The following is a 24413-nucleotide window of genomic DNA, read 5'->3' as shown; positions in this document are numbered from 1 at the left end:
TTGCTTTATCCAGACATTGTTAAAATTTTCGTCTTTTAGTGTTCTTCGATTCGGAAGCTAGCGATTTTCCGCTCCGAGAGCCACGAAACTTTTCCGTCCTTTATTTTCCACGTCTCCTTTTATCCATGCTTCTATTCGAAAGCTCGATGAATTTACATTTCGACCGTGCGCCTTTTCAAAACTTTTATCCTGGCAATTTGAGTGGAGCAAATTAAAAACAATAGCGACGTATCGCGTCTCGCGTTACCAGGGCAGCATGTGTACAAGTCCTCGATTTTCCTCGAGAAAACAGCGGCTCGAAGCCAGATCTTGGAATATTTACCACCGTGGGCTCGAGAGAGCCCGAGGCCGGGCAGTCCATTTTCCACTTTTCGACTCGGCAAATCCTCCTATCTTCTTCCTTGTACTCTTTCTTTCTCGCGAGTGTCCCATCTTATCTGGTTCGTGCCGAGTCAACAGCGGAGATCCTGGCCGCGGGCGATTGGAAATCGATTCCCGACGCGAAAGTAATTCGTAAGGAGACACCGAGTTCCGGTAGCGGCGAATAAACGTCCCTTTGTCTCGTTACAAACGGCCTCGTTGAAAGGCGACTTTCCTCTGACTTATTCTGAAATGGAAACTGTTGGCACACTCCTGGGGCCGGATATGTGTTCCAATGCGCCGAATAAAAATCGGTTTCCCGCTGAAAGCTGACTTATTTCTAGTTTCGCATTTGCTTCTCGAGAGGAGAGTAAAAAAGCGTTTAGAAAACGTTTCGAGTTACTCTCTAGACATTTCCAAGGATTACGGACCAAGTAAAATGAAAGAACGGCTCTCAGGCTATTTTTACGTTTAAATTTACCATTCGTCGAATGCATTTTACAAGGGCGAAGATAGACATTGCGCGTTAGAAGTCAATGGAAAAGGAGAAACTGTTATCGAGTCGGATAAGGAATTTCGCGGCTGCACAGCTTTACTCTCTTGCAATCGACTCTGCATTCATTCTCCCGGAAGAAGAATCTTCATCCACCTTCGTGTAATTTTATAAAGGCAGCTGTATAATTTTACCGCAAAGCTGATGCTAGATAGCAGAGAAAACTGTTTAGACCGTAAATTGCACTTTGCGTTTTCACGTGCTCCGCTTGCAAATCATTTTCATGATTCAGTCGTCGAGGTAAACGAGCTTCGTTACGAAACGAAACTCTTTATACATTGCCTTTCGCTTCTCAACACATTTTATCTCTCTAGAATAACTGTCTTATCGCACGATTGCTTCCGAATTGCTGGTTCGATAGAGTTAATCAGCAGTTAGCATTAATGCTTTGGCATTCGGTCGATCAACGATCGAATCTTTTCTCTCTGTCGCATTCTCTCATGCACAATATGGTTCACTGTAGATGTAAGCCGGGGTCTCCCGTTGAAACTGCGGTAGTTTCAACATCGCTTGCAACCTAACCCACTCAGCTTGCAGTAGATACCACTGCCTAGAAACCATTGTATGTGTTTCTGGTGCAGCTGCAAATACAATGGAGTTTCACGGCGAATGAGCGTTGCTGCCCTTCACGGAAGATGTACAGAAAATAAAGATAGATCTACGTGGTGTTGCTTTTACTCTGGCAACCTGCAGCGACAATGTTTTACTTTCTCTCTGCATTTTCAAAACCAACGACAAGTGCATTCAATCTCGAGCGCTTATAGCATTGTAATAAATAACGAGAGAGGATATTTCACGAAATTTTAAATTTATTATATTAATTCGAAAGCACGTAGAGTGACATTGATCCATCTATATATTTCGCTTCCCCTTTGACACAGATACCTGGCTACGTCCGCTTTTATTATACTTGACCAGGAATATGGATATTTTAGCGTTCACCTGTCTGACTACGTACGTGCTTGATTCTACTTTGTCGAGCACACTATTATTAGGGTACGTTAAATGTTACGACTCTCTATGTTTTGCTACTACTCGAATTCAACGATGTTTTTTTTTTTTTTTTACTGATCAACCCTCTAATTAAGTAGAAACGGTTCACAGCCGCGCAACTGACCTCAGGTTATTTTTAATGACGTTACTATGATCGGAGGAGGATAATGGCTATTGATTACTTGCTTACTTAAACGGGATACGAATAGAATCAGTGTACGCTCAGACGTAGCACGCGCGAAATTTTATAGCGTGCAACTTGTTCCTAATTTGTCGTTGGCTGAAAAACGCGTCTGTCAAAGAATAATTAAAAATATTTTCTTACTGTAAACGGTGCCACCTGTTCCGGTCACATACTCGTTGTTGCATACAATAACGTTCGCATGTATCGTTAAAATTAGTTTATTCCGTTTGTGACGACATTTACTGTGAGGACATTTTGAAAGGGAAGTGAACTGGAGTTGAAATGGTCGCAAAGACGTCCACTAAATTACCGTTCGCTCCCGTAATTTTGGATACGTCTCTCAATTTAATTACATTCGCTTCTTTTCGACGTACTTTTCTCAAACCTGTTAACCTCTGTTTGCGAAGCCGGCTTAACTTTCAGAAACAACTCGAGAGCAATGCTCACCTTCTCTGACGCTCTACGTATATTTATATATTCTACATTCCTCCATTTGTCAATCTTTTCCTTTACGTTATATCCGCTACAGTTATAATCCTCAAGCCGAACAAGATTTTTCGTTGCGACGCTCGCGACGTCTCCATTGTTCATGACTAATTCGGCATCGACAAAATTAAAACATGTTTTGCAAATTAGTAGCGTTGGTAAATTGTGTCAAGACGCAGTTTCAAAGAACGATACGACATTATGTTGGAAACGTACGTAAACGCGTTATGAACGCGAATAATACCATTGTAAAATATGAATTCGTCAACCTAAATATAAAAATGTACCTTTTCAACCATGCTCGAAGCAACTTGTTAACATCGCAACGGAATAATGTTATCGAATGAAAAGCCGGCGTGTAACTAACGGATATTCATAGAATGGGTAAGTTGGTTTTGTTTTTTGCGGATCGCGAGGCTCGACGAATGGCCCCAGCGTATTCCGCTTGATACACGTCTAAAGAACATGTAAAACTTTATGCCGCCGTTATAAATTTCATTACTTTCAATTAGCGACGGTAAACAGGCCGCTGAACAGATTGCAGCGTATGCGTCCGCGTTAACTACATGGCTTATCGATAATTACTGATAAATTTATCGCTAATCTTGTGTTAGAGCAATATCCAATCCCAATACAGCTGAATACCTGTTATTAGATGTCGCTGCTATTGTGCCATTCGTTTGTAATAACTGATTCGACTAGTCGAATACAGCCCTGCACAAATTATCCGTGAAATTACCAGAATAACGTAGTATCGTGGACAGATTGTCTAAGAAATATCGGGTGAACCATAAACAATGTTGCGGGAAAGCCGACAGGCTAAAAGGGTTTGGAAACTTCAATGGACCGAGCGGCCCATCAGTGTGTCGTCGGTTTTTCAGTCGAATAGTTAGGCGGAAAAAAGACTTACGTGACCATGGTCGCGGACGGTTGCGGAACACGTACGCGGTGGGGCTATGAGAAAAGACAAAGGGATGCTTAAGGGAGAAAGACGAATTAACAGGCAGTCGTGAGTTGAGAAGTCAGAGTGTCGTCAGCGTTGTCGAGGAGGATGGTCTGCGTGAAAGAGAGCGTTGGAACCGTGGTGACGAGAGTTGTGAATTAACTATTTAGTTGTCCTAGTTATAGCACATTACTGTATTTAGTTTACGTTAAACAATCATCGTTTCTTATTTAATCCATTGTATAGATAAAATTAACATATAGGATAGAAATTATTGGAAACCCTAATTTTTAATATTTTTAAATAAATAAAAAAATCCTACAATAGGAATTACATATATACGTCAATAAGCATTGGTCTGCTTTTCAGCAAAAAATTATTTCCTTCGATGTTACGTTTACTGGAGAGCCTGATGAAAATTTCATCGCGTCTACCCTGAAATGTACCCCAGAGTTTCTTGAATATGGGGTAAACATCGAAACGCGATCAAAGACTAATGCCTCGTTTCAACCGACATCCTTCGGACTGAATTTTTATTCCACGTCTCGAAACGACACGGAACATTCAGTGAGATCGTATATCAGTAGGTACTATTGCGAGGCCTAGAAACTCCCTAAAAGGATTAAACTGTGATAAAGATTTTACGATTGTCCATCTACAGGAAATAAGGCGTTGGTTCGTGAAATTTTTCGTAGAAGACTGTAAAGTATCACGAGAGTGAACTTTGACTCGTGTAGTCACAAAGAAAGTCGTCTGTAATTCGTAAATAAATAAATAAATAAATAAATAAATTCGTAATTCGTTGGTTCAAACATAGATGGACCAGAATCGATCTCCTACAGCTGTCTACTTCAGTAGCCATACACGTTTCCATACGTTTCATAAATTTATGGAGAGAATCGTATCGTGGAGTATCCGATGTGCAGTGAGACGAGGTTCGTTCTTCCAAGCTTTTTACATTCGTGTTTTTGTTTGTCGACCGGGCTAAATTCCTAGGAAGCGTAGACGAACTTGTCAAAGTACAACTTGTAAGTGAGAATTACATAGTGACAATTAAATTAAGCAAGTTCAAGTTACGAGGAACGAAGGATTAGTCAATTATAGGTTCCGGTAAATTGCAATTTCGAGGCAACGAGCTATGTCCGACTAACTACGAGAATTAATCTACTTTCTCGACAATCTCACAATCAGCATCCGTGTGTTTCGCGTTTCCCCATGGGTATCATTGGTCCAGATTCTCGAATTTACGACGAAGTGTACGTCGATGACAAATTAGGTTCGCGTATCACGTCCTGTCGTAAATAAAATTGCACGATCGATGAAAACGGTAATCTTGTGGGTCGGAAAAGTTGGAGATCGATGGAGACGTCGCATTGCCTCGGAACAAAAATTCCTCGGCCAGAGTCGCAATCGCACAGACAAGAACAACAAGCTTTGAAATTCCGCGCGCAGTCACGGGGATGAGTTAGCAGCGCTTTACAAGCACGATGTTATGCTCGCTTGTAGTAAGAGCATACCTTCAACTTTGGGTTATAAAACCGTTTACGGGATATACAGAGTTTCGTGTATCGCGTGACGGTCCCGGTTCCCATAGGAAGAAATATGAATACGTGTTTTATATAGGAGGTTTAAACGGTCCGTGTAGATAATACCTGCCTATAGAGATCGCGAGCCAGCAGGCAGCGTATTTACGTCGGTCGGTCGTTATCCGTCTTCGTCTTTTACAGCCGCGATACCATGCACCTCAATGGCATCTCTATATTACGCTCCGGTTTTATTTCACCAGAAACGCTTCTGGATCGAAAATCAACCGATAATCGACGGATGACGCTTGAGGAATTCCCTATCCCGAAAGAGATCCCAGCCATGGATCGAATAGCGATGCAGAGAAAATATCTTACCGCCGCGCCTCGCCATCGTTACAGCCTTTCGCTCTTTTCTCGAATTATTTAGCGATGCGTTTAATACTTTGCCGGCGCATCGCGATCAGATTATCCTTCCACGCTAACCATTAGCCCGATATTGAATTAGCAACCTTACGCTCCTCCGTTCCAGGCATTAAACGTCATCCTTAAGCACTGCACGGGCTTCTTCTATGATAATTTTTTAAACGATAGTTTCTATAATCAAGGTAACACTTTATACGTATTTATAACACGATACACTCGTTGCAAATTATTATCGCGACTACTCGCCTGGAAAGCGTTAATCTCTTATAGAAAACGATTATTTCGCCGATGTAATTGAAATGTTTTTAAATTTATTCGCTCTTTCACGGGACGTTCTTAAAACACAGCGAAAGGTGCGTCGGTGTTAGCTCGTTGCCGCTAGAAAGTCTCAATTTAGGTCAGCGTTCTTTCACTGTAACAAACAAAGTTGTCGATTAAATCAACACCGGAACAAGTCTACTCTTAATCGCATTCTATTTCTTTGACGTACTCGGCTCTGTACCTCCGTACCGCGTATCTCCTGTACTTTGTACCGTCGTGTTGACTGTTCCTTCAGACTTTGACAGGAAATATCTGCATAGACGATTACGTACGAAATAAAAGGAAACCAATGAACGAGCCAAAACGACGTCGGTTCAGTCGCGGATACGTTAGAGAGCATAACTCGAACGATTCGTATCCGTTTCATCTTCTCCGAATCGAAGGTTCCGAGCGTTCTCCGCAAATAGTCGTCGCAAAGCGAACAGAAGAGAAAGAATGGGGATAAAACGCGGTTAAGGAGCCGGGAAGGAAGAGTAAAGGGAAACGGAACGAGCGTTAACTTCCAACTGCAGCTAACCTAGTAGTCTCGGTCTCTCGGCCAACGAGATTTATATGTTTACGCGCTTTCTATTTTCTGGGAGTCGCGACTATCTTCGTTTTATTTTATCCCGTCGACCCCTATCCCGTGTCCTGTTTCCATCCGCGCGCGTCTTCCGCGATTCAGGTTCGCTCGGCGTTTTCGACCGGTAGCGTGCACACGGTAGCCGCGAGAGGTTCGTTTGGCAAATGGCCAACGCCAGTCACCGGCCGAAAACTGTTTTCGACAGAACCACCTAAGCGATATCTTTCCGTTTCTAATGTTGCCGAACTATGGCGCGTTCCCATACCGTTTCTCGTTCATTTCGAGTGCGTGTCTCCATTCTCATATTTCTTGTCGACCTTTTCCATCCTTTTGCCGCATCCATCGCCCGTTCCTGAAAAGCGCCGATTCAAATTTCCCAGCTTCGTGTTTGCGACTTCCGTAGTTCTCGCTTATTTCCGTTCTTCTATTTCATTTTTGTTTCCAACTGTACGAGGAAACGAGGAAAAACACCAAAGTGCAAACTAAACTGCGCCGACTGCACAACTCGTTCAGGCTGGCCTGGCCCTCTTTTCTAGCTGGTGAAGCACCCACTGAGACTCATCGTTTCTCTTATGCGAGCCCCCCGAACTAACCTTTCCGTTGCAGAGTACTCGAGGCGCCTTAAGCGTTTTCAATAGACCGAACCTGCCGTTATTCGGTCTCTAATCGAAACGCAATAAATTCCAGGTCGGTCGACCTGCATCCTATAATCTACGAGAGCCCCGTCCTCTGTTGTTCGCACTGCGCTTCGACCGATTTAGACGATCCCGTACGATGAACAGGCATTGCATCCTCGAGTGGTATTTAGCACGACCTACGATCTGGTTGCATTTTCTACTCGTGGTACGGGTTCGCGTTTCCGTGGCAGTTTAATACTATCCTTGATTCGGTTGACACCGATTACGCCTCTCGATGGAAGACGAATCACGATTTAATCGAACTTCGATGCGACAGAGCGTGCACACCACTCGACCCAAGTTTATGTTATAGGTTTCGGTATCGAGTTTCGCTGGTCGAGCATTAATTCACGCATTGGCGAGATTCGAATCAAAGCTCGTGAAGATCTAACGAAATTGCCGTGAGTATCGACCATCGGTGACTTAACCGTCGATGTTCTACCCTGTTGCAGACAGTTTCTCTATTTACCAACACACGCTTGTCTCTTTCCCTTTTCTCACGCACACGCCCACGCATACACACACATACACACACACACACACACACACACACTCTCTCTTTCTCTCTCTCTTCGTTTTGGAATTCTGGATGTGGGGCATTCTCTCGAGGTGATACCATTATTGAATTTCTCGTAAGGATTTCATGGCCGAGAACGCCGACAGTTTACTCGGTTACCGCAACCATTTTCGGTTATAACGTGCAGACTCTGATTTTTCAAGAGAAAGTTCGGAAAATGTGCGGAAATGCGACGAAGAGGAGACGAGCGACGACAAAATCGCGTAGTAACAAAAGAAGAAGCATCTTTCAAAGATTTGACAATTTTTCGTTGCATACGTATTTTTTTAAAGAATTTACTCTGGAGAATCCTGAGACAGTGTGGCGAATGTTCGCATCCCTCTCTTTCCATCTATCAATCCCATGCTGCTACCGATAAATCGTATTACAACAATTAAATCTATCGATTGAAAGGAAACTCGTCAGTTTGCCTTGTGAAAGTTTGATCAAAAGCCGACCGATGAATGCTGGAAGCGCGTTTCATTATTTTTCCAAAGGATGCAAAGACCGAGGCGAATCAACTGCGTAACTACGTTCGTCAAACAAACGATTTTATCTTTTTCGTATTACGACCATTTTTCCAACAACAGAGACACCGCACCGCAATGAACGTATGAACCCGTAAACTAGGAATATCGAATAATCCTCTTTGAGACGAGAGGATATGGGAGTGGGAACGGGAACGGGAGCGATAGGGATACAAGGGCCGTACACCACGGCACTTGCATTATCAACACAAGAACACATAAGCTGCGGTTTTCTCGTAACCATCGTGCTATTACCGGTAGCTGGAACGCGGACGCCGCGGTATACGCGTGTGCGTGACGCGTGTTCATTGAAATTTTGGCCGCACAATTCTCCTTTAAAAAGCACAAAGCTAGCGGCGAGAATTCGTTGCATTTCAAAGGTAGTCGCGCACGCAAATTTCGAGGCTGTTTTGTGTGAGACTGCAGCGAGGCAACGTCGAGGGCGACAGCGAAAAAAAAAAGGAATAGTTAGAAGAGTGGGAGGGAAGACGCGGGCTGCTGTTTTGTTCCGTGTAATTGCGACACGTACGGAAGCGTCAAAGGGTTTTGTATTCGTCTCACAGTTGGGTAGCGTTAGGTGGATTACTCTTCACTGTTCTTTTATGCACGCGTTTTCCCTTAATTGGTGGTCAGGCGAATCGACGCTTACGAAACGAGAACGTCTTTGTTTGGAACGCGTGTCGTACCACTTTCGTTCTTACGCTTCTGGCTGTCGTTCCCTATAGGGTAGACGTAGGTAATTTGGTGAATTAACGGAGGCGTCGACGAAAAGGATCGCTTGCCTGTTTTTTTCCTCCGTTTTTATACTCCCTCAGCGCCTGCGAATGGATCCCTTCGTTCGCTAACTGTACGGAAACATTCTCATTGGTAAAACTGTATACCGTGTAGTATGCTTTTTGTCGAGTTTATGTTAAACATCGTGGCAACTATTTCCCGAAATTTCCCGTGGTATTTCCCGTTGCTTGCTCGAACTGTTACGACGTCTATTTTTTAATCCAGCTTTATGTATTTTCAATATGTTCCGATGGTTCGAAATGTTTACCGTAATTCAGACAAGAGTCTCGTGTATATTTTGCTTTACTAATTTCACGCTATTAATGCATACCAAATTAGATCGATTGCTTAGATTAGACCGCGTTGCTTGAATCTGCCAGTATTATCAACTCTTCTCGTAAATGTATCGATCGAACGATTCTTAATTCTCTATATAATCCTTGTTTTCGATTCAGGGCATAGTAGTCGCTTGATTTATTGTTATGCTGCATATAATGTTCATGCTTCGTTAATTCGATCAGAGTTTGCTTATGTAAAATTGTACCCTTCTTTCGACGAGCAGCAATTAACGAAACATTTACACCGTATACTGTTTGCAGTGGAAAATAGGTTTTTCGTTGTGGAACAAATTTAACGACCACCTAGTTGATAATTAAAAGACAAAGCGATTGAGGAACGGCATTGAAAAGTATGCTCGCATACGCACAAGGAGAAGAAGCAAGAGAAAAGAAATAAAGTAGCCTATATAACGGTACAGAATTGCAATATTCCATGATAGCGTAGAAGGAAGACCGACGGAAAGTTGCCTGAAATAGAGAAAAGAAAGAGGAAAACTGCCAGCACATAGAAAAGGAGTGTAAATGCACATATCATAGAAACTGGAAGAGAAAACTCTTTCGAACACGTTGCACGGATTCTTTTATGTCTCTGCATTTCGTGTTCGTGTCTCTTGCCAAATAATAAGGGAATTACACTGTAAAAATCTTACTCTAATTCCAGGAAGCTGTAGTCCAGAAATACGATCCTCTGGGAAACGAGAATTTACGAAAATGGGCCGTGAAATGATCGTAACGCTGGAACGAACTTGTCTTTCAGGTCGAAGATTTATAAAATGTAGTCGCTGAATTGGGAGCAAAGTCTTTCCTCGAAGACTGGCAATTGTCACGTTCACTAACAACACTATTATTGCTTGGTAAAGTGAACGTATAACGCAATGGTATCGGTAATCCGTACTTACTTTGGAGTATCACGTACTAATTGCCTGCCGGACTCTAATTGCATTTCCAACATTTTCAGGGCTAAGCGAATACAATACTGGCTTATTACGTTTCCTGCATCAAGAGGACAATTAGCGATTAGGCTTGCTTTGAGCGAGCTTCGCCAAATATACTTCTACTACAAACACCCTGTACATCAGCATCATTTTCGCCAACCAAACGCTGGTCCCGAACCACAATCTTCATCACTTGCGTTATATACCGTTGCAGGTTAATCGCCACGTATCTATTTGAAGAACGATCGCTTTGTTTGTCATAAGTCGACAATTCCGATGCGATTAAGCAACATAAGATTGAAACGCGAAAGAGCAGACGAACAAGAGGCGTGCACTGGAACCATATCAGATTATAATTCCTTAGAGCGATATAAAGCTTGGGATTAAAGCTCGAGAGAGAAGGATGAAAAGAAACGGCCGTGCTAGATTCAAGTCCGTTCTTCGTTATGCAATCCGCATTCGTCGGCAATCAGTAGTCCACCCGCCGCTGCTATTCTTCCTCCATCGTCTGTACTTTCCTTCCACGAATTCAGTAACAAACTTGAGCGTTGGTTAGATCGACAGACCAACGGTAACCACCACACGCCGTGATGATTTTAACCATGCGATGGAAAATCGCATTATTTACGAGTGTCGGAGTTGCACGATTCTTCGAGGCGAGAACAGCTTCTGGATCCGTTTTGCTTTTTTGCTTGCAAAGCGAAATCGCCTTTCCCCTTTTGTTTTCTACTGTCACCTGCCTCTTGTTTCCGGTATCGCGCGTAATTCTAGCATTAAGCAAAACCGTTGAGTGCCGTCGCTTGGACCAGACTGCATATTAATTTAATTTTGCTTACGTAAGGTAGGCCCCAAGGCTTCTGGTTAAGACACTAATTGCGATTTTTAATTAAGGCACTGATTCAATTACGTCCTTTTATCCACTCTAATTATTAATACCTGGCATACAGACGACCAGCTTACCGTCTCCTGCGATGGAAACTGATGAATGGACTATAATTTCCAAAAAGGACGCGTTCGTTTCACGAATAACGTTGCAATTCCGTTTACGTGGATTTAATTGATTGCGTCTCGTTGCGACCCCGGTTTTAATCACTCCCTCAATCGAATTACGTTCACTATCGTTTTAATGAAATTACCAGACTTCGTCTTGAGGCAGCGATTAATTTTCCAACGTTTTTCAACATCATAGATGTCATATGTTCTTTATTTTTTGAAGAAATAGGACAAGTACTCTAGAGACGTGTATTGTTAACGCATATCGATCGAAGTCTTCGTATATTGTTGTTCTTCTTCTTAAGGTTGTATATTCATTTAAGCGTCTCTATACAGGCGCATAAGCAGCGTAATAAATCTCTTTATTGCTTTTAAATTCTACTCCCTGCACGTGAGCACTAATCGCTGCATCTTTTGTACATCTTCTAGTATCACGAATGTTGGAGTTAGTTTCTTCCAATTCAAGTTCAGTTAAATCAAGTTTGCCAATTTTCGACGAAATAAATAATTTGATTTAAAACTTTGCTCTGTCGTAAAAATCTTCATCGTTCTTCGTATATATAACATATATGAAGATAAAAGAAGATGAATTCGTACGATTACAGTCGGTAGACTGTATGTTTGACGATTATCGAATTGGAAAACAATTTGAACGCAAGCGTATCTTCTTTGTCAGGTATCTAAGTGCTTAGACCAGCAAGGAGAAGGTAAGATGAGTGGGTATCGAGGGTAAAAAATCCAAGAAACGTCGAGGCGAAGTGGAGCTAGTCGACGAATACGAGGAGATATCGCGGTATAGGATCGCAATAAATATAGGCCCTCGTCGAAACACAGTCGGACAAGTGGTCGAGAGATCAGCCGAAAGGATAAAACAGGGGAAGGCGCAGGACGGATCGATAAATAAATTTGTCGTTCGTGGGAATTCTGTTGTCTAATACCGGTTGAAAGCTTTAAGGTATTCAGCGACCAGTCGCCCGAAAGACTTGGGACAAAAAACACGACTTCGGTGACACAAGGTAGAGAATACAGGGGAATGTTGTTCGTCGCTGTAAAAAGCATTGCTGGAATGTAATCAAGTCATTCGAGGCAATTATACGACGATAATTGTATTTTACCATAAAGTTTAAGAATAACGATGAAAAGATATCGATCGCGCGATTTTTCTGCGTTTTGGAGTTGTTTCCTTTGTGACAGACAACGTAACACGACAAGGGAAGAAAGGCGAAAAGTTTAAAAAAAGAGCGAGTCGGCAGCAAATTCGTAAAATGATAAATTCACGAGAAGGTTGAGTAGCTGAAAGAGCAGCCGGGAAATGGGCAGAGGACCGGAAGAAAAATGCGGCCGCGGACGAGGGGTGGGTGACGGCTGGGCGGATATATTTGTCGTGTTCCAGCGGATCCAGATGCCTGTAGAAAATTAATCAAAGGATGCGACTTTAGGCAAAGGAAGAAAGGAATGTTGTACATCTCTGACTGGAGATTTTTTAGCGAGGTCGCGAGCGGATAAGGAAACGTTTCCATTCGCAAGAAATATTGCACAAACGTTCCTTAGAGAAACGAATCCTGAATTCAACGCTCCGTCACCGCTGATTATTGTATCGTGTAAAAAGATTCTTTCGTTTTGCCGATGATGCTTTTTAAAGCGTATTGTTTTTGGACGGAACGTTCTCTGGAGCAGAACAAAATTCGCAGCGTGCCCGGAGCTGCCGATTCCGCTGCGTTGGTTTTGTTTCGTTTATTAGAACATCCTTGCCAATTCGAGACAAAACGTGCTCGAGAAATTGCTGAAACGATAAAAATTTCGACCAGAAGGATAACATTGGGAATAAAGGTGAACGCATGGCCAAGCCGCTTGACCCGCAATAAACATTGTCGCAACTGGTTCAAATAAGAGGCGAATACTGAATGGAAGAGGAAGAGGGAAGGAAGGAGATCCGCGTACTTGTTTCCCAAACATTTGCGACTCGTTAATGTTCGGAATTTAATATCATCGGGAGAAAGCAACGTTTTTTTTCAGCGATATCTATATTAGCGTGCTTTCGTGTACCGGAAGTCCGACGAATTAATATACACGCGAGTTCATTAGTACCGCGGATTATATTGACATTCGGAACAGTGTGCACTGTCGTCGTGTGACAACTTGATGATTAATGGTTTACGCGAACACGGTGTTTCGTGACGAATGCCGATATACTGCATTGTACAAGTATATAGAATACTTTGCACTGCCATCCAGCGAGAATCGATCAGCCATTCCATAGTACATGTTTGTGAAGCCACGTAAATTTGTTCGACGTAAATTCGCGTTACGTCGCGAACATCGAATTACGACCTAGTTCCTCAGCGAACGATTTCGAAGGACCTTCGAGGTAATTAGCCGCGTTCGTTCGGGTGAAACTAGACGTACGTATACATATGCGGCTCAAAAGCTCGAAATTGTCCCATATTCGACGCTAATACCGCACGAGACATCTGTGACGCGGTTCGACAACATCGCCTGCGTCTTTCTCAAAACCTTAACGCTACAGATCAACCTCTTTTTTTCCAGTTTCCCGTTTATCTGGACGGGCGAGAAATATCGGCAACGATGCGTCCAAGTTCGGAAGCTCGTTACGTTTCTAACGAAATGATAAGCTCTCGCTCGCGGGATGAGCTATTCGCTGTGAGCTTCGAGCAAACTTTATCTTCGCGAGCGCTTATCGCCAATCCACTGAAAATTGTTCGAGAACTTGAAACCTGAAACAATTTCCCCGCGTTTAAACCCTGTTCAACTTTGCGCTGCCGAGCCAACAGGTGCGATGATAATTCGTTAATTCTCGAAAACTACCATTCAACCGGCGCGGCAAGGAAATTATTTCGCGTTTATCCCTCCCTCTTTGTCGCGTCAAACTTTAACTAACGCCACGCTCTCACCCGCTTCAATTATTCTCGCGAGAGTTCTTGTAAAAGCGGACCTAGAGATATCGGCCGTTCGTGCTTCTGATCCAAGAAACTCCGACGAGAAGTTGAACGTCGGCAAGAATGGCCGGTGGAATTTCATGAAAGAAATATCGCGCGACTGAATTGCAGGCTCGCCCGAGAGATCGGAATAGACGTTCGTTTTGGAATGTTATCTGGTAACTGGGCCGTGGAATGGGCGACGGAACAGGCCGACGACCGTCCGAAATCTATGCGTAACGACCTCTGACTACGTAAATTCTCGTCGGCTTTAAAGGTTTCGCTGGCACGTTAATTTTTAGTTAGCTTACAGTTCGCGGCCTCCAGGTACTCAACGAGCACGAGCCTCTCCTAGGGCCAAGTACCATCGTGTCGGAATAACAGCAAAGGTTGTTAAGTCGGGGCTTACGGCAAGCCGGAAGCTAAGTGCATTATCTTTTAGGGGAACATGAATATAAAAAATGATAACTCTCTGAGTCACGGCGTTGCAGAGAAAAGTTGCTGGAATTTTCATTACCCTTACCTTGAAACTTCGATATAATCTGTGTTACAGATAATTTAGCCTTCCTATTCACCTCTTTTTTTTATTGTACGTTGGACGTGGTTTTTCTTTTTAAATTACGACGAAAGTATAGTTTGCCTGACACTATCCGAACTCCAGTGTATTATTAACTTCGTAGAAACTAGACTACATTTTGATCGCGTTCTCCTCCGGTAAGAGAACCGTCTCGAGTTTCCCGACGTCGAGAAGTTTCGTATTGAAACGTTTTCCGTTTCCAGTTCCTGTCAGCATACCGACGAAAATCTTGCCGGAAAAGCCGCGCTTTTTGAAAGCCATCGAACTTCGGATACTTAAAAGTTGGCCGACTCGGTTAATACAATTCCCGTGTTTAACGCAAACGACGAATTGATTATACAAAGTAACGAGCAGATAAACTTTTTGGTTTAAAGAGAACCGGAGGCTGGATTAATTCAATATGACGGGGTAATTCTTGGATGATATCCAGATCCTGCTACGAACCAAACCTTCCACTATACATATACGTATACTTCACAATTCCATTTACGTTTTGTGATGTAAAATACATGGTGGATAAGATGCTTGTATCGCGCAGAGATCCATAAAAATACGAGTAATCCAAGGTGAAGTACAGAGAAGAGAGAGGTAACGGCGGATTAGTACAGTGACGTGATAAAGGAGGTCGATAATCTAAAGAAGCGAATTCTAGGTAAACTGCTGGTAAAGTTTGCTGATTGGGTAACGAGCTGTATAATACCCGTGTAACCCTTCTCGATTGTCATCCAGTCAAGAAAGGAAACGAGAGACGAACTGTGAGAATTCAAACGGCGAAACTCACCGGATTCGACTTCTCCGATATTGGCCGTCCTTTGACCGTGCAACATTCGGGAAGTTGCGTCCTCCGACATACTAATAGATACACGTGCATGGAACAAATCTACCGAAATGTAACTTTGCTATTAACCGAGACGCGCTCGCTATGGTCTATTTGATTTTAACTTGTTTGATTGATTAACAAGAACTCTGTGGCGCCATTCGATGGGGACGTCTCTGCACGAGATACCGTGTTTAGCGTTACGCTTATGGCTCGTTGAAAGATAAAGATAAACCGAATGCACGTTGGCAGACGGCACGAAAGAGAAAAGTTATAATTGTTTCTGCGACTGTGTTATAAACTATTATAAAGTTGCTACGCCAGCCGTGAACAATAAGACTGTTATTTTACCAACGCGACACGTTGCACAAAAGGTAATAAGTATTGATGAAGATCGTAAACTAAATACGCTTCCCTCTGAAACAAACGTTCAAGGCATTTGTAATTTTCGGTGGAAAAATCCGTTTGGATCTCGGCCAGGATACAAAATTTCCTATGCACGCTCGCTCCCTGGCTACAGCGATACGTAACTATAAAGTACAAATATCGGTGTCCACGATGATAACTGGTACAATGCTTCATAGAAATTTCCTCGAGGAATGTTTATCACCGCATAAACTGTATTTTGCGTGCTCGCTACAAACGCTGCGACAACGATGTAATGTTTTCATCGTGCGCGGCATTACGAACTCTATGGATTTTATTTAAAGATATAGGTCTGCTTATAGAGCTGTGCAATTAACGAGTCCGCTTGTAGGTAGAATTTACGCTTTTCCGGCACACTTGTGCAACGTTTCGCCACGATTTCCTTCGAGAATCAATTCCATTATTAGCAAACCAATTTCACATCTTATCGGGATAACGCTCGAAACAGAAACACGTTTACCTTTGTTCCGGACTGGCCGCGTTCGATGCAGCTTTTACATTCGTTACGAACTCCCTGTGGATTCGCCAAGTGCTGCGAGTAGCTCAAGGCGCCTTCGTTTCGGTCATAAACGCGACTTGACCAAACGGCGGCTCCGTTTGGAACTCACGGCGAGTTATGAAATCGTTTAGCACACTACAGGCCGGGGATACTCTCGAGCGGATTTCAATTTGGAATTCGCCCCGGAGAAATGTGCAAACGCGGAAAGAAACTCGTAAGCTATCGGGTAGCAAGAATTCATGGCTGACGTATTCTCTCAGTGGAACGCGGTGTTTTTCAATTTCGTGCGGAAATGTTCGTGCGTGGCACCGATAAAATAACAGGGAAACAAGAACGCCCGGTAGACGCCGGGGACTAGCGAGAGCTTGTTATCGGCATCAATTTCGAAATATCGGAAATCTTAGCGTGTTGCAGTCGTGTTCGAGGGATCGCGCGTCACGGAAAAAGGAGGTCGACGCCTTCTACGTGGAGACAAACGTTTACTTGGCTGCCATACAGCTCGACACCCCCAATCTGCCTCTTGCTTGCTTCCTTCGAATTTCGTGTGCACACATGCCGACATCGTTATCGGCGGATTTATCGTGCCGTGCTAGAAACTTATGCAGCCCGAGTCACAGCCGCGAGTTTTACTGCCTCTAATCGTTGGTTGCCCGATACGGTCGCACGTCTCGAAATTAGCGGCTGCTGTCTTCTTACGAACGATTACAGGCGTTCGGAAAGTAACCGCTTCGCTGTGAAACGATCTCTCCGCGAGATCGTCGCCCATATTTCTACCAAGTAACCGCTTTTATGCGCCGTTTTATCGTCGCGTTAATTTGCGATGCGTGGCGTGCCGATCAATGTTACGAAATACCGACGAAATGGAGTGCGGCGGAAATAGGAAACAGGTCAGGCAAAATGTAGCTGGCATCGCTCGTTTCGTCCTTACGCACGCGCAGAATCATTCGACGCGTCGAGCAAATTGTAAAAAAATGCGACGCAGGGTAGGCGCGGACGAGTCGGAGTTTTTATGCGACAATTTCAAATTTAAGTAAGAGCGAAAAGTGGCTCCGATAATTTTGTTTATCTTCAATTTATTTCCCGTGCCTGACAACAGAGCGAGGCTGTTAAACGAGCCGATCGAACCACGAGATCGAGACGAGGCGACTGATTCGCGGTACATTCGACAGCCGCCCCTTTCATCGACCGATCGAATCTGCCGGTAGGGTGTCGTTATCGGTGGGTTCACGTGCTAGGCGTTGCTGATGAATGGTCCCGCGTGTGCAAAGGCACGGTCGTCACGCAAAAAGTTATTTATAACTTTGGCTTGAAATCTTGTACGGTTAGTCAGTGCAATTTTTTTTTTGAATGGACGTCTTGCAGTTCGCACCGTGGAACGAGATTTCAAGCATGAAACCACAGCTTTCGTTAATTTGCAAGCTCTCGCGTCACTTAGAAGAATTTTTAAACGGTTAAATAGAAATTGGATCAAAGTGAAATTGGATCAATGGAACGCAATGAGCACCCACTCTGCGTTATGCACAAACGCTGGCGAAAGTTCAGTCAACCTTTTTTCTTTGAGAAATGATTTAGGAATTTGCTATCCATCCAAGTGAATTACACCTACATTGGATCGTAATTCTCGTCCTTAACTCGTGCAAGCTTGCACGAACGGAGAACGTGTATTCATTGTGTGAAAGTAGAAGTTATTATATCAGTGTCCCATATGCGCAAAATTTCACTGCAAATATTTCAGAAACCGAGGATTATAAAGTAGATTTCATCAAACTTTACTAGATAGTTGTTAAGCTTCAGGTATATGTAATACGAGTTCCACTAACGTCATTTGTTTCACGATGTCGTCGAAATATTACGACCATGAGATGTAAGCGCCAATGTTCGACGATGTCGTAAACGCGAATACTAATGATATCTGATTGCACGTGACACGCGGAAAATTAGGATTATGAGCGGATTTTTCAACTTGTCGCTCGTCATAGTCATTCGTATTCTTTTCATCGTGTTACGCGATAGCTATTTTCGTTACAAACGTGCAACTCGTTTCGATTTTAATTTTGCAATGTGCTTTCGAAATAATATTGGAACCCCTTTACCGAGCGTTTACGTCTACCACAATTCCCAGCCCTCTCTACCGACAGACAAGGTTCTGTGCGTGACGTTTTCCCGACATATTATAATATTCATCGATCTTACGTTGATATCGTGCGACAAACACTCGACAATCGAATCGACAAACGAAACGAACATATACGGGATACTTGCGTATCCATCGTGTAACACCGTGAAATTATTCTTATAGCCGATAGACAGTGGAGTACAGCTAATCGCTAACGGTTATCGCGTGTACCTCCTGTCATTATACACTCGCGTGATCACGCACATGTGGTTCGTCTAATAACATGCATTGATAGCGTGCTCGATAATCATGGAAACAGATTTATACGATGGAAAACAAAAACAGCCTGTTATAAGCGCCACGTTAAGAAACGCTGCTCTTCAAGTTTCTTAACCATACGTCGAATACGCAAGCGTCTGTCGAAAGAAGCACGATGTTTCACGTTTTTGCTACTCGAAGTAATCAATCTCGATGACGAGAGCGGAAAACTTGCAGCGAGTTCGTTAAAAATGCTTTAACTAGAAGTCCTTCGAGCGAAGCAACGTTTACCTCGATCGAGACTTTTCGTTGCGCCTAACCATCAACCTCCGCCTCAGCTCACCGCTCAAACTCACAGCCTGGCAAAGAGGAAAAGAACACGAGGCGAGTCCGAAGTAGCACATGTCGACGTGGTATCCCGATAACCGGCAACCACGCAATTAGGTCGCTTTCCTTATTATTGCGGTATTATCGTATACAAGGCTCATTAGCATATCGTTGCAACGGCGAAGACGGTGATGATAGCGGTACCGATGGCGATGACGACGGTGCTCGTTATATCCGCGTGCAATGTATCCTCGTTGGAATCAACCGAAGGAAAGTACGTAGCAAGCAACGAGGTTACGTGCGATCTCTCGCAGTGGGTAGCCGGTAAGATTGGCGGTCAGGCTGACAGGCGAAATGGACACGCAGCTGAATCTCAAAGCCTATCGCGCGCCTCTAAAGAGTATCGTAGATTTCGTACCTCGATTCTGTACTCGTTGCACGCCCTGCCACACTTTCTGTCCGTGACACACAGTGCCGTACGTCGTGACCGACGCGAGCTACCCTTAACACTACACCTACGCTGACCCAGCATCGTGTCGGTGAGGTTCGCTCGCATCCGTGGCATCATACGTGTGTTTCGAACCTCGGTGTGTCGAGAGAAGTTTACGTGTGCGCGGACCTTGTTCGTGGACCCTCTGCGCGTTTCCACCATCACAGGAGGTGGATCAGAAGCGCGCATGCTCCTACGGCCAAGAATCACCCCAGTCAGGGTAAATCTGCCACCGAATCAAGACGTGGTGCGTGTCGCGTCGTCCTATATACCATGTCGCGCATATAGACGCGAAATTTTTCTCGAGAAAATTAATATTTCGTTTCGCGAATCGAACCTCTCGTGAAAATGAAGAGAAATCGCGTGGCAATCGCCGTCGGAACGTACCCTCGCGTTTACTCGTCGTGTGAACAATGTGAATCGTGTGTAGTAAAATTTTGATCGGTCGAAAAACGAAATATTGCTGCGAAACGATCGTAAACAGGCACGTGCGACGATGTTAAGATCATTCTTTAAGGAACGTTACATTATACTCCGGTTATTTTAGGCCCTAAACGGGGCCAGTTCGCAAGAAGAATCTTTCCGCCGTTTTCATGACGCTTTTGACCGAGATACACGGAGATATCAAGTGCATCGAACTTTCGGTCGGTTAACACCGAAAACGGCGATAAAGCCGCAAAATCGAGAAGATACGTTGTGAAGCATGGTTAACGACATTCTTCGTTCCCGTGGATAGAGTGATAAATGGCGTTCTCGTTTAATAGGAACATGAGAACTCTTCAAAGGAATTACGTCCGCGAGCACATCACGGCCTAGCTTCCTCATCATGGAATAAACATCGAATTTTCCACTTTTATCGTAACTCACGGCAATCGCCGGAATCTTCCTTCCTTGACGCGTTTTCGGGGCAAAGAACTATTTCAAGAATCGATACCCCCGATTGGAAGCTGCCTGGTGTCCAGTTGCCAGGTGTAGATCGAAGCAGAAACAGATCGAAGCGTGCAACGCATATTCGAGAATCGTTGAAATAATTCGACCGCCGCGTCCCAACAAGAATCGGCTGGAAATTTTTCCGCGATACGATCACGGGAAAAATTTCTACGAAACGTTTCCGAAGCGCGTTTTCTTTTTTTCTATCGTGACGAGTGAAAAGTGGTAGTGTTGAAACTTTAGCATCGACCGCCGGCCAGGCGAGTGTGTGTGTATTTATTTTCGGCTTATTTCCGCGCAATCATCGAAAACGTCCTATGGGAAACGTGAACGAAAACACTGGGCGTCAGGAGAATTGGTCGAGCAAACGAGCCGTGGTGTCGGAACGAATGAAATTGAACTAATCTCGCGTGACCCTCGGGTCACCGAATCTCGTGGCGTTCATTGGACGTCAAGAGTATACACCGTTTTCGTGGAATGTCGACACAACCGCGATAGGAATTTGCCGCGTGGTGCTAGCATGACAGTGGATGGACGATGTGCTGTCATCCAATGAAGAGGATGTGAATCGCTTTAATATCAAAGTGAACGCGCCATCAAATAGTCGCGGACATGGCTTTGAGGTGGCAGGCGAGGCTGTCCATTGCTGCCATACTCTTTATGTGTACAGAAGGTAATTATCAATTAATCTAAACGATATTCTGAATATTAGAAACGATTACGTTGCTCCGTTTAGATCGAAGTCGGGCAGCGTGTGGGTTGCGGTATACCTTGGACTGATTCGCGTTTTTGATTTGACCACCTGATCTAACGGGCGAGTAGAAGTTATTCGATTGAAAACGTAGCAGCTATAGAGCGGCAAAATGGTACAGCTAATGGAATTACCGGCGTGCGTGCGTGCGTGCGACGCGAATTTATCGTATGCATTATTCATAAGTCTGTGGCCCTGCCTTGGGAATGATACTCTACGAGAGAGATAGCCTTTTCTTTCCGGCGTGAAACGCAACACGGTCGTCGTCGACTACACGAGTCCTGTTAATATCGATCACGTAAACTAATTACGCAAAGTGGCGCGACGCGGCGCGCTTCAGAAACGTATTATGCACATAGAACACGCGCGCGATCCTTTTCAAAATCGAACCTGACTATTTCTCTCAAGCGTGAATTCGCGCGATGATTTCTATTCCGCGTCTCACACTCCGTTTACATTGTCGCTTAGAGGTTCCTACGTTCTAGACGAACGACTTCGGTAATTTGGCTCGATACTGTACCCGGCCACGGCCAGACTTTGTTCACGGTATAATCCGCGCAAAGTTTAATCCAGTAAATTAAATGTTTGCCTGGTACTGTGTAAAGTTGAACCGCGAAAGTTTCGGGTAAGCTGCTAAAGATCGCGGGAAATGTTTCCACGTGTTGAGAGAAGTGGCAAGTACAGGCGGTGCTCTAACAATTTTTTCATTCAGAACGCTCTCTAAGGATACAGTTACCTCGTTATTATTTATGGCTATTTCCCCGATCTTCCGATTGGGATTTGTTCGCAGATGTTTCGCTTTAATTGCGAGAATGCAACGATCATCAAGTGTAGAGATACGCAACTTCACGCTAATGCTAATGCGTTGGGTAGCAACGTATTAATTCGTTGAAAATAACTGGAATTAAACCGCTCATATCCTCGGCTATAAAATGACTCCGCCGAGAGTAGTGAGCTCTCTCGTGGAGTTTGTCTTTTCTGTTTTTACCACCAATTATCATTTCTCAAAAGTATTTCCTCGTGAAATAAATTGCGTCCTATACATTGTTTCTAGCCTGCGAACATATTTTTCCTCCACTCTCGACTTCTTGGATGTGAACGATATTTTTATCATAAATCCGGAAAAATGATTATCTCTAGTGTCAGTAAATCGACGACCTAGTAACACTTTTCGCATGGCTCTCGTTTTTACTATAAAATCTCACTTAACCGATTTCGTCGATCATTCCGTTCCGTTAATTCGATCGCTTTGTGGGTTCATTGACACATTCATGATCAAGATTTGATTAAATTCACAGTCGAATTCGTTTTACGCGACTGGCTTTAATTACAATTAAAGCGAAATATTATATCGACAACCCTGCTTGTTAATTACGGCCGGTTATCTCATTTACGCGTTTCAACGATTGATACAAACGAGCCCGGAAAGTTATCAGCGACATTTCGCTGTCCAAATTCACTAGTAAGAATGTACGATTTTACAACAACGACGTTGCAATATAATTTATGCTAATAGCTGTAGTAAAATCCGATGCATTTTATGTATGTCGTTATTTTTACGTACACCGAGCTAACTGGCTCTAAACAATGCAAGTAAAATTCATCCGACGGATAATAGAATAGCTCTTTGCAAAAAACCTTCGCCCTTTTTCATTAGCATGATAAAACGAGAGAAACCAAAAAAAAAGAAGAAGAAAAAAAAATATGTACTTGGAAAATTTCGCTGAAATACGGGATCGTGGAGTGCATAACGTAGGTAATCGCAAAGCTACTACGATGTTAAAAAATCGGTACGGTTGATAAGATTCGTAAGGGGGAAAATCGATTTGATTTCATTTTTTATTTCAATGAAAACTACGCGTTGCGAAAAGCTTGGATTTCCCGATACTCAGAACCATCACAAATGGGAATTGAAAACTGAGCTTTGATCAGCAAGTTTCCTCGTAGTTCTGTATTAATGAAATCATTCGTCTGTATTCGCTAAAGTTCAACTATTGGTTCGTTATAAAAATTTCAATTATCGTTAACCTCGATTTTCAACGTTAAAAAAATTGGAATTTATTTTCTCGTGCGAACAAAATTAAGGGCGGTTGAATTAGAAGAAAAAAAAAAGGGAGGGAAGAAGAGAAGAGAAAAGCACGAAAATGTGACTTTCGACAAGAAACTGTAACTTATTTTATTCAGAAGAAATGATACTTCTTCTAATCGCAGCCTTTGTATTTATTGGTCGCGTGCGTCTCCGTGTCTCCGCACAATTCTGTTGGTGGCTATTTCTTTTCACACGGGCATCCCGGCCAAACGTAAAACTTTTGGAAATCTTATCTTATTGTCTCGCTTCGTCGCCGCCGAGTTTTGTAGGTTTCGGTGGATGCTATCGAACTCGGTCGACGGAGGAACCATTGTGATTCCTTTATCTGGATGATAAATTGGACTATCCTCCTTTCTCTGCGAGTTTAAGGAAACCGATCGTGACTGCCGTTTTGTGGCAGAACGATTTGTTATAATTTTTGAGCGTTCAAATGATCGTAAAGAAAATTCATTTACAAAACAGGGGATGATTCGTTTCGTCTTGGGTTTGCTCGCTCGATTGCTCACGGAAAGAGTAAATCTACGGTGAAGAATGATTTTCATTCGCGCGTAGTTGAGAGGGAAAAAGATCGTTTACGGGGATTAGCGAAATTGAAACTGCAAGGAGTTCGTCTCATTTTCTCGGCATCCGTTATAAAAACGGTAGAATCTTCCTTCGTAATTCCTCCGAGATGCACTGTTTTTCTTTTTATAATTCTCGCGCGTGGAAACTTTTCAGTGTTGCCAAAGCGAACGACAAAGTCGAAAACACGAAGTCAAATGGTAGCAAATTGATATTTACGTAATTCGATCTCCGAGCAAGTAAATTGTAAATCCGTTTATGGGGACGTTGCCGAAGTCGATTATCGTGGTTTGTAGTAAAAAGCAGTTCCCTCGCTAACTTTTTCTAGAAAAACCATTTCGCGTGCGCCAGCGATTTCTCATTATCGCGCTAATTTTATATTCGACAATCCGATTCGATGAAACTTTCAATGGTTTGCCCGATCGGGAAGTATAGTATTACTTTGAAATAACGTTTCTTGGTAGTTGGCAGGTGCTCTGTCAATT

General features: G+C 43.4%; 1 protein-coding gene across 2 annotated transcripts in view; it reads left to right on the top strand.

Moving 5' to 3' along the window:
* The window catches only part of LOC117163423 (zwei Ig domain protein zig-8), a 143425-nt gene that overhangs the window by 99669 nt on the left and 19343 nt on the right, over window positions 1-24413 (top strand). Inside the window, exon 1 of one of the 2 annotated variants that reach the window (XM_033345676.2) lies at window positions 19620-21200. The exons of the other annotated variant lie outside the window; for it this stretch is intronic. Within the exon in view, the coding sequence (XP_033201567.1) occupies window positions 21140-21200 (61 nt within the window). The 5' untranslated portion in view covers window positions 19620-21139. Of the gene's footprint in view, window positions 1-19619; window positions 21201-24413 lie in introns of those variants that run through there. 2 annotated transcript variants of the gene reach the window in all.

The sequence above is a fragment of the Bombus vancouverensis genome, chromosome 9 (genome assembly GCF_051014615.1).
Source record: "Bombus vancouverensis nearcticus chromosome 9, iyBomVanc1_principal, whole genome shotgun sequence".
Taxonomy (NCBI): Eukaryota; Metazoa; Arthropoda; class Insecta; order Hymenoptera; family Apidae; genus Bombus; species Bombus vancouverensis.
This window is presented reverse-complemented; position numbering and strand designations above follow the sequence as displayed.